Source organism: Larimichthys crocea, chromosome III (genome assembly GCF_000972845.2).
Source record: "Larimichthys crocea isolate SSNF chromosome III, L_crocea_2.0, whole genome shotgun sequence".
Taxonomy (NCBI): domain Eukaryota; kingdom Metazoa; phylum Chordata; class Actinopteri; family Sciaenidae; genus Larimichthys; species Larimichthys crocea.
Genome location: NC_040013.1, coordinates 39,871,989 through 39,889,906, shown reverse-complemented (window position 1 = coordinate 39,889,906; position 17,918 = coordinate 39,871,989). Strand labels below are relative to the sequence as shown.

The 17,918-nt window shown below is 38.0% G+C and overlaps 1 protein-coding gene across 1 annotated transcript in view; it reads right to left on the bottom strand.

Moving 5' to 3' along the window:
- doc2b (double C2-like domains, beta) overlaps positions 1-17,918 on the bottom strand; it is a 123,099-nt gene that overhangs the window by 15,646 nt on the left and 89,535 nt on the right. The window contains exons 4-5 of the mRNA XM_010737214.3: positions 14,870-14,979; positions 10,863-10,989 (exon numbers count right to left, since the gene is read on the bottom strand). Of these exons, the coding sequence (XP_010735516.1) occupies positions 10,863-10,989; positions 14,870-14,979 (237 nt within the window). The remainder of the gene's footprint in view (positions 1-10,862; positions 10,990-14,869; positions 14,980-17,918) is intronic.

Here is a 17,918-nt window from a genome sequence, read left to right as displayed (position 1 = left end):
GCATGCTCAACAGAAATATGAGCTTCTTGACAACAACACTAGTCAATATATTTTTTCTTTTAAAATTTTAGTTATGAAGTCTTTGAATTCAAGTATCGAAATCATGTCATATAATCATCATCAATAAACAGCGGGACCTGCTCGGTTCTTACTGCCAGATAAAGGCTACTTTCCCGGGGTAAGTGAGCCACAGAGTCCATATGGAGGACTTACTGGGTCACAGTGACATTTAGCTCTAAATTCTCAAAAGTTGCCAAAAACAAGATGACCACATTACTGTTGCTTAAAGGAGATGACTCTCCAGTGTTTTGAATTGGACTGCATAAATATCACTGTTAGAAGTAAGGTTACATATTGTTCCTTTAAACTGACATTGTCACAATTTTATATTGAATTAGGGAAAAGGCAAAAGCTATTAAAATTACGTGCATTGCGTAATAATAATAAGTAACTACAGCAGGTTTTGACATTAGGGTGGAGGGACGAGTATCTTTAATATTAGAGGAAGATATTAGGAGAAAAAGCACACGTTTGGTCATTCATTTAGTCTGTATAGAAGTCTCGTAAATCAACTCTTATAATATTGTACCTGGTGGCAGATGGAATTACTTAATGAAAGCGAGGCTTGGGAACCTATGAATGGTATCATTGTTCTTTGGCTATGACGCTGTGCAATCAACAGTTACTTCACACTGATAAGTTAAAAGTGACTGAACAGTAAAATTCCTACATTTAGATTTTCATCTCTAGAGTTGAAACTATGTTATTTCAATAGCGTGGCCTATGATATGACTGATTAGCTGATTGATTGGATGGGTGGTTGAACACTTGAATAGTGGATCATTCATCAGCTCATTCATTCATTATATTCTGAAGATCTTCAAGCTTGCAGTTCTACCTCCAGCCTTGACATATGGGTCCATTATCTCTGCCTGAAATCAACCATCCAATCAACCATCAATCAGCTCAGTTTGATGGCTCAGTCGGTTCTTGCTTAATGGTTAGTGGTGAAGAGCAGTTAACAGACATCATATGTTATTATATTGGTAGATTGTCTTTTGTTCTAATACTTTAAGTAATTTGCAGAGGACTTTAAGCTCTTCAGAGAGAAAAATACATACATCTCAGCATTTGACTTTTTAAAGAAATGCAGCCCAGGCCTCTAGAAGCTATCTGAGCTTTGTTTTTCCCCACTATGACCAATGAATTAGAAATGCAATTTACCCACCAACACTCCCACAGTTGCTGATTGCAGAAATATGCATTGGGTTTTTTGTGCATCAGCACATTTATTCTAAGTACAAGACCCTCTATATCAGCAGAGAAATTGGCAGGCTTAACAACTTCAAACTTATCAGAGCTACTTGAAAGTGCACTGACCAGTGGAAATGCGGGCATTGGGACTGTGAGTTTATTCGGTTTGGTTTGTACCATTTCAAATGGATGTTCATTAGTTTTTTTTTCTGTCTCATTCAACTTCTCTTTATGACAAAGTGCCAATTTCTTCACACTCACACTAAGCTATAAAATGAAACTTAGGAGACATATATATATATATATAGTTCTAGAAAAAGTAGTTTAAACGACTTTGTTTTTTTGACCAAATTAGATTAGATTAGATTTTATTCATCCCACAGTGGGGAAATTTACTTATGACAGCAGCAAAAAGAAAAGTGTACTAAACACTACAGAAATTAAGTAGAAAAAATGGCAACAACATTATGAACAGACAGAAGTATCTTGTAACCTACACAATAAACAAAAACAAACAAACAACTGGCAAACAACAGACAATGTGCAAAACAAGTACTTCAGATAAAGTGGCATGATATAAAAAGAATTGTAAGGTAAAGTGACCATGGTATGAAAATATTGCAATGTAAGTGACCATATAATAAATAAGATTGTAAGAGTAGTAACCATGATATAAATAATGTTGAAAAGTAAATTACCCTGGTATAATACAATAAAATGGAATATTGTATGGTAGAGGTATCATAATATAAAAATTATAGCAAAGGTAAAGTGACCATGATATAAGTAATATTGTATGTAATTTTGCAGGACTATAATATATAACAATATAATAATGACCCGTATATCAAAGTTACAATGAATGAATCCTTTAGTGATAACATCTTCCTGTTGTACTGCATGGACTAGTCCACAAGTTTAAGATTTTAAAATTACTGACCATGGTATCCCCCATGTCGCTACCACCACACTGGCCAAACCCCAACTGATCTGGACCTGACCAAAAATCCAATATGTTGCGTCCCACCCTTTTGTTGCATATACACAGACATGCAAGAAGTAAATAGACATCTTTAATTTGAATTTGAATAAAGGTGTCTATTTACTTCTTGCATGTATGTCTATAGTAGCTTAAGGGTTTTGTTTTTAGGTTGGGTTTAGGTTTTGTTTTTTTAAATAAAGTTTTATGTAATTTATCAAAGTAATTCTGACTGTGCCCATTATCTGCATCAGTGGTGTCATGTGTTGTAGACACACAGTGGGCAAAGGAAAACATTTAGCCAATGTGTAGCATTCATAGACCACATTCCTATTCAGAAGTGGATACCGGATCAAACCAGATGTATGACCCCAAACACTTTTCTTGCTTCCTGATTTGCTGCACAGCAGTGTTTCTCCCAGTTCGCCCCTCTTGCTTGGTCTTGCTTTGACTCTAGTCATAACCCTGAGTGATGTCATGTGCAAACAAATAGCTTTTTTAGGCTCTGTGAAAGTTTTACACATTGTTTGTTATTTTATTAATAATGATGTACAAAAGGAGGTGCACATACTTGACCTACAGAGTAATATCGCCTGAATCTGCAGCTCCCTTTGGATTTACAGAATTTTTTTTTACTGAGTTTTATCTTGCTTAGCTGAACAGCCCACAGATCACTCCTTTGGTTCACTCTCACAGCTCTCATAATGTGGTTTAAAGCTGCATTAGGCAGATTGGTTTTTAGTAAAAAGGCTCTAAAAACCCACAGTACACAGTCACCATGATGTCACCCATAGGTTTCTGAAGAGCCACTGTAAAAACTCTGCTCTCCCAACTCTGCTGGATCCTCACCTAAAAATGGGCAATGACTAGCATGGGCAAAGCACCTAACTGCCACTCAAAGTGGCCATGTCCCTAAAATGATGCATAATTAAGCCATAATATAATTGAGTTATATAACAATTAACCCTCAGTACAATTGTCATGAATCGGGAAATTAGGCATAAAGACCAAAACCGATTTTGTACCAGGTTGTAAACATGTTTATCTAGCTGTGAAGTTGGGCATTTTAACATGGGGGATTAGAGAGATTGGCTCACTTCTGTAGCCAGCCTCAAATAGAAGACACTGAAGGTTTTGGCACTTCTGCATTGGCTTCATTTGCAAGCCATGAAGATTGCCACTTGTTTAACGCACTACATGATCAACCTACATACATGAACAGCTATGATTTGGCCTTCTGACAGCTGCTGCTTCAAATAATCATGAACAATAATCATAACAAGCTTCAAGCAGTGTTTTTTTGTAAAACTGTTGTGGTTTCACACATTCACAGACACTGATGCCTCAAAACATCATTAATATTCACACACAGTATAAAGAAGAAAAACAGTCAGAAACAAGTCTCTGCAGACATAGACTTGTGTCTCCAACTCACAGTCTCGTACTGTGAGTTGGAGACAGTGCTCAACAATCTGTCCAACAGTGTCCACAGCAGGATGCTAATCAGATATCACCAGGGAACTGACTCTCGCTACATGAATCACAGATGACTTTTAGAAGACGTCTCACTGGACTTGTGGACTCCATTTCATCTGGCACGCCAACATGTTTCAGCCGCCGCCTCGGTTTACTGTCAAATCCATTTAGTCCTGTCTCTGCTTTTGCTGCTTATCCACATTTAGGACATCCCACTGTTGTCTCTGCCTCTCTGTCTCCTTTAACAAGATGCACTTTGGGAAGTCTGTGACACACCAAGAGGCTGACAGGAATACAAGAGCATCAAAACAGAAAGCGAGGGTGGAAGTGCAAACCTCAGTCTTCCTGGATGGTATCAAGGTCTGCATACCTGACAAGTGCAGACATCTTTACAGCACTCAGTGTCTTTGTTTCTATTTCACACTTGCAGATCAACCATATGGCCTGGCTAGCCCTCCTTCTCTGACAAACTCACAGATTCTATTGATTTACTATCATTAATCACCAATAAAAACACAAAATTGTCTGCACCTATATGGCCTCTGCTCTACTAGACTAAGGTCTGCTCTCTTTCCTCGGCTTCTATGAGACTCCATTTCCTATTTCCATCAATCTGCTTAAACACTAAATCAACTTACATAAACAAACACACTGCTGTGCATTAGTGTTTGTCTAATATTTTCAACCTAATTGTACCATTGCCTTGGGGAAAACTGAATTAAGATTGGCTAGAGGATGTCCATTAATTGAATTTAATGCACAGTATAACCGGACACCTCCGACTTGACTGTCCGAACATTGTTTTAAGTGAATGTAGATGCAGAGCTAAATGATCGACTGAGATTTGCATCAGTTGCTCTCTGCTTTGTTTCATTGTTTTTTTCTGAACTCTACATACTGGCAACAAAGCAGCATACAGTATTATTCCAACTGGGTTCCAGGCATTACTCAGTCCCTGAGGGGTTACCAGGGAAACAGAGATATTAGCAGGCAAAAGTTCAGGTGATATCCTAGGATAATTTTTTTTTCTTTTGAGTGGTCCAGATTTCTGAGCCATTAATCAATTTCAGTTTCTTAATCTACAGTTTAAAATGGTAAATCTTAATTACCTGCCACAAGTGTTTCCCTCTTTGTCTATCCTCTTACTAAAGCAGTAGTACAATGAGAAACCATGACATGCTTAAAGGAGCACAGGTCTTTTTCTGTGCCACATGTCATTAGCAAAGCTCTTTGTAACAATGCGTGGGTAGTTCAGGATACAAGGCTGCAAATGTGTGTAATAGGAAGCTGGGCCAAAATGCATCTCCTGCCAATGTCCTAGTAGGATCCCTCAGATCAACACCTTTCAGAGAACAGTGGGGCGCAGACTATTGTGCTGATGCAAGAGAAGAGACCCTGGCTTACAGGGCACTGGCATTCAGTCTGCACACGCAACACAATCCTGGTTTGTCTCTGAAATATTGAATATTTATGTCTAAAGTAAAAATTAAAGTTAAAAGGAAACATCTTCTGATATTAAAGTCTGACTGATATGGGATTTTTGAGACTGACAATATTTTCATGCTATTATGAAATCAGACCTTATCTAGGGGATTGTGCACCGGTTTTCACCAATATAACTTTGCAAAGGTACTTAGAAGGCTGCTTTCTTGAGCAAATAACAAAACAAAACATAAACACAAGTTTCAAAACCTTCATTTTTTTCATGTATTCATGTATTATATTCATCTAAACCTCCATCACTGCTAAGAGGCTGATGGAGGTTTTCAGAGCCTTTAATAGACAGAAAGACAGTGAAGACAGATTTTTTTCCCCGTGGACCATGAATATTCACAGAAAATTGGTTCAAGTGGTTGGAGTTGCTTATTGCCAACTCCCACTAATTCCCCAGGGAGGCTACAGACAGTCATGCGTCATGTCCTCTGTTAAATATGCCAGTCACTTCTTTTCACTTAGCAGTGGGGAGTGTCTACACTGAGCACTGAAAGCAGCCGTAATCAATAGTTTCATATTAACAATGGAGATTTATGGCTCCTTTCAGCTCATTGTTTTAGTTTTACGGCCCGCAACTTTATTGTTGTGGTTCACTCTCCCCTCTCTCATCAAAAGCTCTTACGGCAGACAGACACATTTAACAACTAGTTGGTGAACATAGTGAAGCGTTTAGCAGCCAGATATTTCCCCCAGAAGTTGGTGGAGACCAACAAAAGTGAGTGGAAATTGGACCCACGCTCACTTAGCATTCCAGGTTTAATATTCAGAGAACTTTCTATTGATTGTTTATTAGGGATGAGCGAGTAAAGCATTATCTGTATCTCTATCTGTATCTGTATCTGTTAACCATACGAATTAGCTGTATCCGTATCCGTACTCGGAATAGCAAACAAACTATTTACAGAACAGGTTTGCAACAATGAATTCAACACATGCGGTTGCAATTATGGAGTAAAATGTAATGAACAAGAGTTTTCATACTCAACATAATTTTCTTTTTTAACTTTTCTTTTTTTTATGATCAGTGTGATTTTTTAATTTTTATAGTTCTTTTTTATTTATTTCCACACCAGGTGTGTGTGTGTGAGTGTGTGTGTATGAGTGAGTAAGAGAGAGACAGAAAGGGAGTGGGATAAAGAGAGAAAGAGCGAGAGCGTGTGTGTCCGTCAGGCAGAGACGCAACACGAATCACACTCTACCAAGCACCATCTCTGAACAAACCCACGTTTACCAGAACTCTACTGATTAATAAGTAAGTACAAACCGAAGTAAAACCAAACCTGAAGCTGAAGAAACCCTAAACTTTGACGGAAAAGACGTTGACGAGTGACTGAGACAGAGAGCTGTTCTGTGTGTGAGTAAGCAGAGCAGAACACAGCAACACAATACATCTGTATGTGTGTAGGAGAGGGGCCCTGTGACTACCCAATGAGGATTTTCATTTAATCCGAGCACAGATATTGACTCGTATTACTCGTATGATACTCGTACTCAGCAAAAGTGGTTTCCGTACCAGATACTCGTTTCAGTCAAGTATCCGGCTCAACTCTATTGTTTATGCAGTGAGAAGAATTGGATCCCTCACTGGCTTCCCATTGCAATTAATGGAGGGAGCCACGCAGGCAGAAACAGAACATCTGCTCTGCACACCATGAGTGTCCATATGATCACAGTTTCACTTCTTGTCAAAATACCCTGCTCTGGATTAAAGATTCTCATCCATAGGCCCCTCGACTAATGGGCCATAATCTTTTGTGCACCCTCTCCAACAATTCAGCACAGTATTATCATTACTTCAGCTTCCAGGGTAGACACATTAACCGCTTTTAAACATTGGATTTCATGCACTATAAAGAGACAAAATGCTATTCCAAAATTGGTGGTCATCCTTACAGTTAAGTCTTTCATTGCCCAACTGAGCTCAGGGAATAGAGAAATGTACTGCACAAAGACACAGATCCAAGACTCATTGCCAGATTTGGCTGCCTACAATGCTTGAGCCCTCTTGCTTGTGTACTGCTGCCAGCGCCAAGGGCAGATCCAGAGTCGAGTATGGCAGATCCATTAGATATAAACGGGTGAATGGTCACAATGTTAGTAAGGACGAAAGCTGTCTCGGTACCAGGAGATTACCAAAATACAATACACAATACACATGTGAACTTGTGGTGATAACTATGTACGGTGACAATGGAGGCACTATTTTTAATGTCCTTGAGTCTGTTTCTCTGTAAACCTGAATAGTCTGGTCCCATCAGGTTTCGCTGCTCATTCATGGGTGCTGGTCAGAGTTTGGTAATAATGGATTCTTCATAATCAGCCCATAATACTAAATGTGGAATTAGATTAGTTCCTTTCCATCACTTCAACTTAAAAAATACAAAACATAAACACAGAAACGTCTGTGCAGTTGTGAACAGGAAAGTCAAAGTTGGTGTCATCTGCAAAGAAAAGCACTTTTGTAACAAGTAGAAATGTGGCCTTTAATTAAATCAGCAGCAACGAAAAGTTACAAAAAAGAAACCAGCATCCCACATGTTGTAGAATAAGCACAGTACACATGTAGTTTGTACAAATACTGTTTTTTAAGGCTGACTGCATCCATTTCTTCAGTATAAGGTGCAATATTTTCAATGTTTGATTTTGAATTAATCCAGTGGATTATGTTACCTATGTAATTCCTATTCATTAACATTTCGAGTAATCTGACCCAATCTTGCTGGTTTGATGCTTTAGCAGCACTATAAATCCCCAGTTCCAAGTGATTTGGCTGATTTACTGATAAGGAGATAACTCAATTAAAAATGGTACACACAGTGTTCTGCATTTCTTTAACCACATTTCAACCTGTGACAGGCCCATTCCACTGGTGTACTGACTGGCTGAGTTGTTTATGAGCTGGACAAGCCATTCAAAATGCTCCACTGTCAGGCCAAAACCATCAATAAGACTGTTTGCGGCCGAATGAGATGATTGAATGGTTGGTGCTCTATTCTCCCCAGCCCAACATCCTGTTTTCAGACAGAACTGCTTATCTGCTTTTTCAAGAACAAGCCGAGCAGAAAGCTTCCTGTGTTGAACTCTTCCCTTCTCTCTAACCAGCCACGGCCATAGCTTCACTTTTCCTTGAAACATTTCTATGTAAAAATTGCCAAACTGTGCTTTATACTCTATTGCTAGAGTGAAACATATGACAGGATGGTGCAAAGTAGCAAAGTAACAGAACAGACAACCCTAAAAATAATTGAGCTATGGAGTTTGACACAAACATATGCTCTAAAAGCCACTGCATGCTGTGATGGTCTGAGCTACCAGATCTACTCTAAGGAAGTACATCTATCCACTCTGTGCTGCATATAGCTGCTGGAAAACTGTGGGCAGCTGTGGTTTAATGCAGGTATACCTTCAATTTTCTAAATCATTTAGCATTTAGTTACGGTGATGGTATGGATTCAGCCAGAAGCATCATGTAATCCACTGTCAGGATGTGCTTTTTGTGGTGGAGGCTATGAATATACTTGACTGACAGCCTCTGTTGTAAATATCCAAACACATCACAGAGTATTTTGCTCCTGGGATTTGTTGCACAACTTCATCTACTTTCAAGGTGCATGGAGAAAGGAAAAAAAACTGAGGAGGTTCAAACTCCAGCAACACTTTTAGTAAGACAGTAGTGCATTACAAAATAAATAAAACACATTGATGATGATTTTGTCAGGAGAATATTGTTGTTAGATATAAATTATGTCCAAGTAGTGGTATTGGCAACTCTTTCCAAAGAATAGGCAGGAGGACAACTTTGTTTTCAGTTAGTGTCTTCATCAGGGTCATCAGACATTTCATCATTATTCTGATTTATACCACAAAGGTGTACAGAGGTAAATCAAGCAAGTCAATTTTATTTATACAGCCTAATATCAGAAATCATTAATATTCTTCAAGGGGCTTTAAAATCTGTAGAGCATACCAGTCTGTAGTTTCTGCTGGCACTATTACTCTGTAATCACTGTATGACAAATTCTAACCATATATTAAAATATAGGCATTTTGAAAGTATAGCATGGACTTACACTGTATAAATGTTGACTTAAAATGGTGCTTAAAATGGTGAATGCACCGTGGTTGTTTAATACCAGTTATTCATAAGCATATTTTGCATTTTGGGATGCTATTTCACACTCCCACATAGACAACAAAGCGGACTAACAGAAATGTGTCTTTCCAAATACAATGTTCCAAATACAGACGTCCTTTTTTTTTCCTATTTTGAAAACATAAACTGTGTAGGCAATTTGAAAAGGATATTCAGTCACAGTTCAATGACACTCCACTCTACTCATATGATCTCACAACACATAATCCACTCCTGAAACCCACTCACGGGCTCAAAACCCAGTCCTATAATCTGTTGTGTGGTTAAAAGTAAATTATTGATACTGTTGTTTGTACTGGTGTTTGTCTTGCAATTACCAACAATGGAACACTTTGCTGTGCCGTGTTAGGATGTATGTTTTATCTGTTTTATGTGCAGAATTCATTTGGAGATTAGTTATTTTATGGTATCTGAATTTAGTATTAATGGGTATTTAAATGTGTTAAGCTACATTTAAAAAAGTGCAGAGTACCCCTCTGAAGAATTATTTAAGACTATTGCATCAGAAAATTGAGGAATATAGCCAGTGAGATATGAGAAACCAAGCTGAACTATACCTGGTAAAACATGTTAAACAAGGGCATCCGTATCTTCATTAATTAAATATCCATTTATTCCCCCTCCAAGCATCTAATTTATTTATTTTATTTTATGTCAACATTATTATAACAGTCTCTTGACAATAAAACCAATTTAAGTATTGGATTTTTACCTGTACTGCTGGTCACATTACTGGGTTATTTAATTAAGATGAATGTATAATATACTGTATAATATATAATATACTCTACTGACAGTCACATAGCACTAACTGATAGAGAAGATACACATTAAGGACAGAGGCTTGCTGCTCCTTATTTCCCTTCAGTGAAGGGCTCATAAGTAATACATGATGAAATCTGTGATGAAGTCCTTGAATAGTAATAGTAATATGGTAGTAATCTTTATTTTACCCATGTTCTCAAGTAGTTGTGCCCATCTAGTGACTTCCTGATAAATCTAGACACAGAGCACATTCTTTAATTGGGTGAACTCCTTATATAATATATAACATGATTGTTTTTGACTCTGCAACAAGGAGTATAAGATACAGAATTAATATTTCCAGTTCATAAAATATTCTGTATATTTTATGAATTGGAAATATGAATTCATATTGCCCTGCTCAGTGTTTCTGCTGAAGCCATGCCCACTCGTGGGAATAGTCAAGCAGCTATTTTGGATGCAGGGGTATGCTCGGGGTGTCCTCAGCGTGTCATCGAGCTACCCGTTAGGACTGCCTAAAAAATCCTGGACTGAAAACTGCTGAAAAACTGTTTTAACCTCTAACTCCTCGTTCAAGGTCTTTTCACATTTTTAGCAACTATTTTCCAACATATTTTATCTATTTTGAAAGAGTTGCCTTTTCACAGACTTTAATGTAATAACTGTTGAAAAGATCATTTTAAATATACATCCAATCATGCTTAAAGTATCTAAAAGTGCTGTGCGGCACATTGGACTTACAGGTAACTGTTTCTCCAGGCAGTTGTTGAAGTTTTTGATTTGGTTGGGCTTCAGCTTTTTGAGGGGGATTCGCGTTTCCCCGATGAACTCGTTGTGGCGAAATTTGTCCTCATCACACACCGAAATCCTGTGGAGAAAATAACAGAGCAGGCAGAGGAGGAGATGAATGAAGTGAGGCTCAGGTTAAGGTTTTGTTGCTGAGCAGAGGCTTAAAGTCATAAAACCATCATCCTGCATCACAGGGATTCAAGTCTTACCAAAATCTTCAATTAACTATAGAGCTACTACTCCCACTGACTCTCTGAGACTCATAGCACTGAAACAAAAAGCCCTAAGAGTTCTGCAGTGAAGGACTTCATAAGATTTGTTATCAGAAGTATTGTGACAGTGACAGAAAATAATGAGATAATTATGCTTTAGGAAGCATCAGTCATGTATGGATCAAAAAACTAAACTACACTAAAATGAGAAGAAATAGAAAAATTACATTATTCCTGATCATGGTTAAATCATTTGAAACCCAATCACGACTTTAACTCAAATATATTTCGCTGTGCTCATCTTATTTACTCAATTAGCCCAGCTTGAATTGAATTGTGCCGCGGTGCACAGTACAGTCGGCTTATTTACTTATTTGTATTATCTATTTCCACCGAACACATAAACACAACCAACATCCTGTTTGCAGACAACATCCTTTTGAAAACATCAGCGCATGTTTGCCAGCATATTCTTTGATCAGTAAAAAAGAAGACTCATTATATTACAAAGTGTAACTGCCAACAAAAGATAGTGATTGACGGTAAACTGAAAGGCAACTCCTATTTCTAAACCACAAGGACAAAGACACACATACAGTACAGCTGAGCTTCAATTTTACTCTCCAGTGGAGGAATATATTCCTCTCTGCCATTTTATTAAATCTATAATGAATGTCAATTATTGGTGTGGGACCATGTTGCTCTCAGGTAGATCTACGTCTTCATAAATGCAGAGAGCAGCCTCGAAGCACTCACAGCTCTGACGTGACATGATTCGCACTCATGTCTACGTCAGGCTCACATAGTGGAACACTGCCTGTTTCAAGTGTTTTTCTCTGCATAATGATCCGCCATGTGGAGGAAAACATGCAGCCTTTGTGGACCCGATGGCATGAGTATTACGTATTAGCATTGTAGAGGATGCAGAGTAATCAGAATCCCAGTGAAACTCAACAGATAAAAACATATCTTATCTGCTACATGGCCAGGTGGTGCTGAATCCAAATTTCAATTTACAAGAAGAAATGAACAATGTTCTGTGGGACTGTGGACGCCTTTTTCACAGTATTGTTCCTGGAAAATGGTTAATCAAGACGCTGTTATGTGAATAGATTCTCATCTCTGAGAAGTTGCAGATATTACTGACGTTCATTGTTGTCATGGTACTCCACGCAGTAACAATAGTCATATTTTTCCTGCTCTGCTACACAAAATAACCATAATATATTCACAGAGTGTTGATAAGGTTACAGTGATTACTTCACCAGCTGTGAGATACAGTACGTACGACTTCTGACGTTTGAAGAATTAATAATGACATTAAAAACAATACAATCAAATTTGTATTATATGTTGATGAAAACATGTCATGATGATTACATGAGCACATTTCTCAGTCATTAATCCAATAAAGCTCATAATTTATGAATGGATGAACATGCATTTTGGTGTTGTAGACAGAACACTACCAGCTTTTTCAGTTAATTACAACCAACTAACAATAAGAGGCTTACAACAAGTGGTGTTTCATGCACTAGGTGCTATCTAATAGAACCTACATACTGTTCAGTGATTAATATATAGATCACTCTCACTCCAAGGTTTGATTGACCTGACTGTCCCAGATGGTGTATTACCATTGACAGTATAAATAATATATAGAGCGCCTGGGTCTATAAAATAAATCCAACATGGAAGTGTCTTAAACTTGCTTTTTTTCTAATGACCAGTGGGGCGCAGAACCATTACTGCAACAAAAACATCAGAATGTATGTAAGCTTATGAGAAAATGACCCTTGACAAAATCAATGTCTCTTGATTTATTGCCTCAGTAAACAGTTTTCTCATGGATTTATAGTCTCAGTTGCTAGTTTTAGGTCTTCTTCCATAAAGCATGATGTTCATTTTGTAAGTCGTGATTCCATTTGGACTAAAACTTCTCAGTGAGTCTGTGCAACCACATGGACCCGGATTTCTGAAGAGCCTTTGTGAAGCTCAGAGTGTGGTCTGGCTCTGGCTGCTGCCAACTTGGCAGTCCTGCCTAATCTTCCTGTCTAATCTAAAATGGGCAAAGAGGTGGAGCAAAAGTGGAACTGAGACAGGCTCAATGAAGCCTGGATTCTCAAACATGCCACATGTAACGACACTCACCTGTCAGCTAAAGCAGCCACACTGTTAATTATGCATAACTCTAACCCTTGATTGAATGGGTGAGTTAAAAAGAAATTCAGGCTCAGTAGAGTTGTCATGAACGGATCAGATCAAAAACCTTCTTTTTTGTTCCAGGCTGAAAACATGTTTGTTTCTGCTGTGAAGTTGGACATTTTAATGTGGACACAGAGACTGACTTGTTGTGTAGGAACTGCAAGTTTTGGTACTTCTGTGTTGGTTTCACTTCACAGTCACAGAGGTTGTTGCTTGATTGTGACTCTGTTTGATCAACACCGCCTAGTTTTAAAGTTAAACTAGGCGGTGCTGATCAAACAGAGTCACAGCAGCTAGTGGTAAGACTGGAAATAATGTCATGGCAGTGAAGGCACTAGATGAAATGAATGAATGTCTGCAGAAAACTTCAATCCATTTGATACTTCTTTTTATTTAAAATCAGTGTCAACCTTATGGTGGCACTAGAGGAAAGATAGAGAATCAAGTCAGCGCAATTCATAAATGTCTGCACAAAATTTGATGGTAATCCATCCAATAGTTGTTGAAATATTTTGGTTGACAGAGAGAGACATTGCCTAAAAATGCCTGTTTTTCTCTGTAAACAACAAACATACAAACTGTTGGGTGATATTATGAGCCTCTGGCACTCACAGGAAGTCACAGCTAAGGTACAGGCACACACCGCCCACACACACACATACTTAGATGCTTGGAGGGGGAAACAGAAAGCTTAAGCAAACTAAAATCCTCCACTACACACAGCCCACTTATCATTGGGATGTACAGTATGCTGTACTGTAGCTACGAAAGTGACTGCACATGATTACATAACCTACTTCCACCACGGAGTTAACACTTTGATAAAAATAAAGGAGCAAAGAACAGTGAAGTAACACTTCTTTACATAACAGTGTCGTATTTATCACGGGAAGAACACATTTCTGTTCCAGGCTTTAGTCTATTCTCAGGTGTTGTAGTGAAACACAAATAACCAACAAACAGGAAGTTATCTGACCCAAACAAAAGTGCTATTTGGAGATTACAAACAAAGGATTTCCTGGCTGCTATACCAATCGGGGATATCACATGTTAAGGTTCGCCCTGGCTTTCAAACATGTGCCATAAATTGTAGTGAAAAGAAACACACAGGGTAAATAACATCATCATCTCTGGCTAAACTGGATGTTGTCAAACAGAGGCTGTAATAGAGTGATTTACCTCTGGAGTCCAACATCACTGTTGCAGGAACATTTCTACACCCTTTCAAAACAGATCTAGCCAAGGTGAAAAAAATATCAAAACAAGGAGAGGTCTATTTCCTTATTTTCTCTTCTTCTTTCTTTCTTTCTTTCTTTCTTTCTTTCTTTCTTTCTTTCTTTCTTTCTTTCTTTCTTTCTTTCTTTCTTGGGCATGCCTTCCTTCTCTTCACCTTTGTTTATTTACTACATTTGCTCTCTTCCTGACTTTCTTTCCATATGAATTCATTCTTTCCTTTTCATTTTCAGTTTTTTACGTTTCATTATTTTCTTTCCTTCTTTCATTATTTCTTTTCATTATAGGGCATAGAGAGAGAGAGAGTACCTGAGTGTTTTGCGGACCATATCCTCGTCGGTGATGCCATAGTAGGTCAGGGTCTCGCTCCACACAGGGTTGAGTGTGTTGTGCAGGGTCTTGGTTCTAAGTTTATTGGCCTGAAAGACAAACAGAGAGGTTGGTCGTTCAACAGGATTGAACATCATGATTGACTAACTACTGGCTTCGTCCCACACCTAAAGAGAGCTCATCCTTCAGGTGTCAAATTTCATTGAAATGCTGCCAGAATTATATAAACAACCCTGAAAATGCACAAAGCCGCTCCGCCCCGGTAAAATTTGTCAATGCATTGACGTCTGGTGGCACCCATGCAAACACAAGCTCACTGCTGCATATTGAACATTGTGGGGAATGAAAAATAAACAACAGGCTGCATTTGCATGAAGTGACAAGCACAATCAAAACAATGCAGGACGTGAATGATGCTGAATAAACTGATGTTAAAAGCTAGTTACAATAGAGACTCAGACTCAGTTTGTTTCTGTTTCTGTCCGCATTGCATTTTTTGAGAAAATAATGTTTCATTCATAGATCTGACTGACAATATGAAAAGAATATCCTCATGCCAAAGGTACAGGCTGCAACAATTCAGGAACCACATAAACCTTAAGCAATTAATTACTTAGCTCACTGATAACTTATACATACAATGATGCAAGCAACATATCTTCAGATCCATAGAATAAAAGACACCTAAAATGTACAAAATACTGTAATAATACAATATAAAATAAGCAATATTTATCAATAAGAGACATTTAATTAAGAATTAACAACAAACAGAGGGCAACGGCCAGCCTAGCTCTGTCCAAAACGAATAAATATGCCTAACAACACCTCTAAAGGCGTACCATTGGATTATGTATCTTTTTTTGTTCACACAAACATGATGTAAAAACACTGTTGTTGAATAAGGGGGGAGCCACTCGTTCTAACTATGTCCTGACGATCAACCACTTTACCACTTTAAAGTGCCGTGTTGGCTAAAGCTCTAGTTGGCAGATACAGGAATGATGGTGCAAAACCTGGCAACCTTACTGTGATAACAAGAGCTCAGCACAGTCACTGTGTCCGCCAAGGAGTAGTTACAGCTTTTACATTTAACGTGTGAGCTTTGGAGGTGTTAGTAGGCATGTTTTTAAAATTTTGTACAGTAGAGAGAGGCTATCAGATTTGCCTTGTATTCAGATAAAGCTCTCCTAGGTTAAAGACAACCTTACTTATCTCATTGACATGGGATCAATGTCACATCAAAGTCTGTTTGCAGGTGTTGGGGAGTGACTTACTACTGCTTATGTAAAAGAAAAAAAAAAGATCTTTTGTGGCTCCAGAAGTAGTTGAAGTGATAAATGTCACTGAGTGAATCGGTGTTGGTTGGGACTAAAGACTACATGTTTAAAAAATTAATTAAATCTGGGGGTGTGGAGTTATAAAGAAGTGTTTAGCAGACCTCTGTAGTCCACTCCAACACTGTGTTTGAGGCTAGAGGCTTCAAATCTTTGACTGCATTGTATTTTGTATTTTACTATATTGCAACTTTTCAAACCTGTAGCGGTAATTTCCTGGCTGCTGAGAGTTCTTGTGATAGTCTTCAGGCTAAAGATAAGGGTTAGATTCCCATTATGGGATGATTCGCTTGTCAGGGTGAGAAACAACTCAACTTTAGTGTCTTGTGATCATTTTAAATGTTTCCTGTCACATCAGATGCAAGACAGGAACTGTATACTGTATATGTTACTTTTATTACTCTTTGCCAGACTCTGAACCACTGTGTGTGTTTGTGTCTGCCCTTTTAGCTTTTACCTTTACCTTCTAGTATTCTTTGCAATAATGTTCTCATATACTATGTATGTATTGTATGCTCATACTGTCTTCTTAACCTCATTTTATGTTTGTTCTGTTGAATAATCAAAGACAATATTGGAGTAACGTTTTCATTTGTTCATCTCTCTCTGGTGTTTCCTCCACAGGCTGATTTTAGCATAACACACCAGAATCTCTAACCAAACTTTCAGAAATGGAGTTGCATTGTGGGAGACGTAGGTGCCAGGTTTTGAAAAAAAAAAAAAAAAAAAAAAAAATGGGTGTATCAGACAAAAAGTCAGTGAGTGTCTTGATTATCAAGAATTGCATCAATAGATATCAAAGACTTACATCATTCTCACTGTCTTACTTTGTCAGAGTTGCATCAATTACAATCCAGTGAGGTGATGAAAATGACTGTGACAAGCGACATGGTTTTATCAGTGTAACATTGTGTAGGGAACTCCTCCAAGCACACCGCTGAACATAACAAAATGAGGATGATGATACTGTGTTGTGAGACATGGGTGAGTACATGCGATTCTGTTGAATTTAATCAATTAGCTGGTGTTATTATTTGCAAGTCTGATGGCAGGGTTCCATATAATAAGGCTCTCTGATTGTTTCTCCCTCAATCAGTGGCTGAGTCCCACACGAAGGGCGCTGAATGGCCGCGCACTCACACACACATTCAAAATTGTGTTTTTTAAGGCTGGTAACGAGATTTTGTGCAAAAATGCAAACAACATATTTTTATTTTGTAGCCTAATTAATTAAATGATTAAATTTAAATCTTGTGTGGATTCCATTAATTATTAATTTCTTACTGTAATGCATTGAATCTGATGGTGAGGTTAAGAGAAACTCTGTGGACAGTTAATATGTCAGCATGAAATCAGGTTGGACGAGCTGGGTCCAAAATGCTGATTGTCTAATTCTGAATGTTCATGAAATTACATGAACATCAACATCATCAACATTTTGTTGTTCTGTCAGGACAGGAAATTATGTCCATGGGACAGATGTTACACTTGCAACTGATGGTTAGGAGGAAAGAAGGAAATAAAATCAAATACCTCTCCCTTGAGCTGTACTCTAGAGTACTATCACACCCTTTCAGCTGCCTGTTCTTTTGTACCTGCAGGTAACTTTTCCTTGTAGAGGGAGAGTTTAAGTGCAGTTAGTATCCTTTGGCTCCTTTGTGTATTTTTTACATTGCAATATATAAATAATC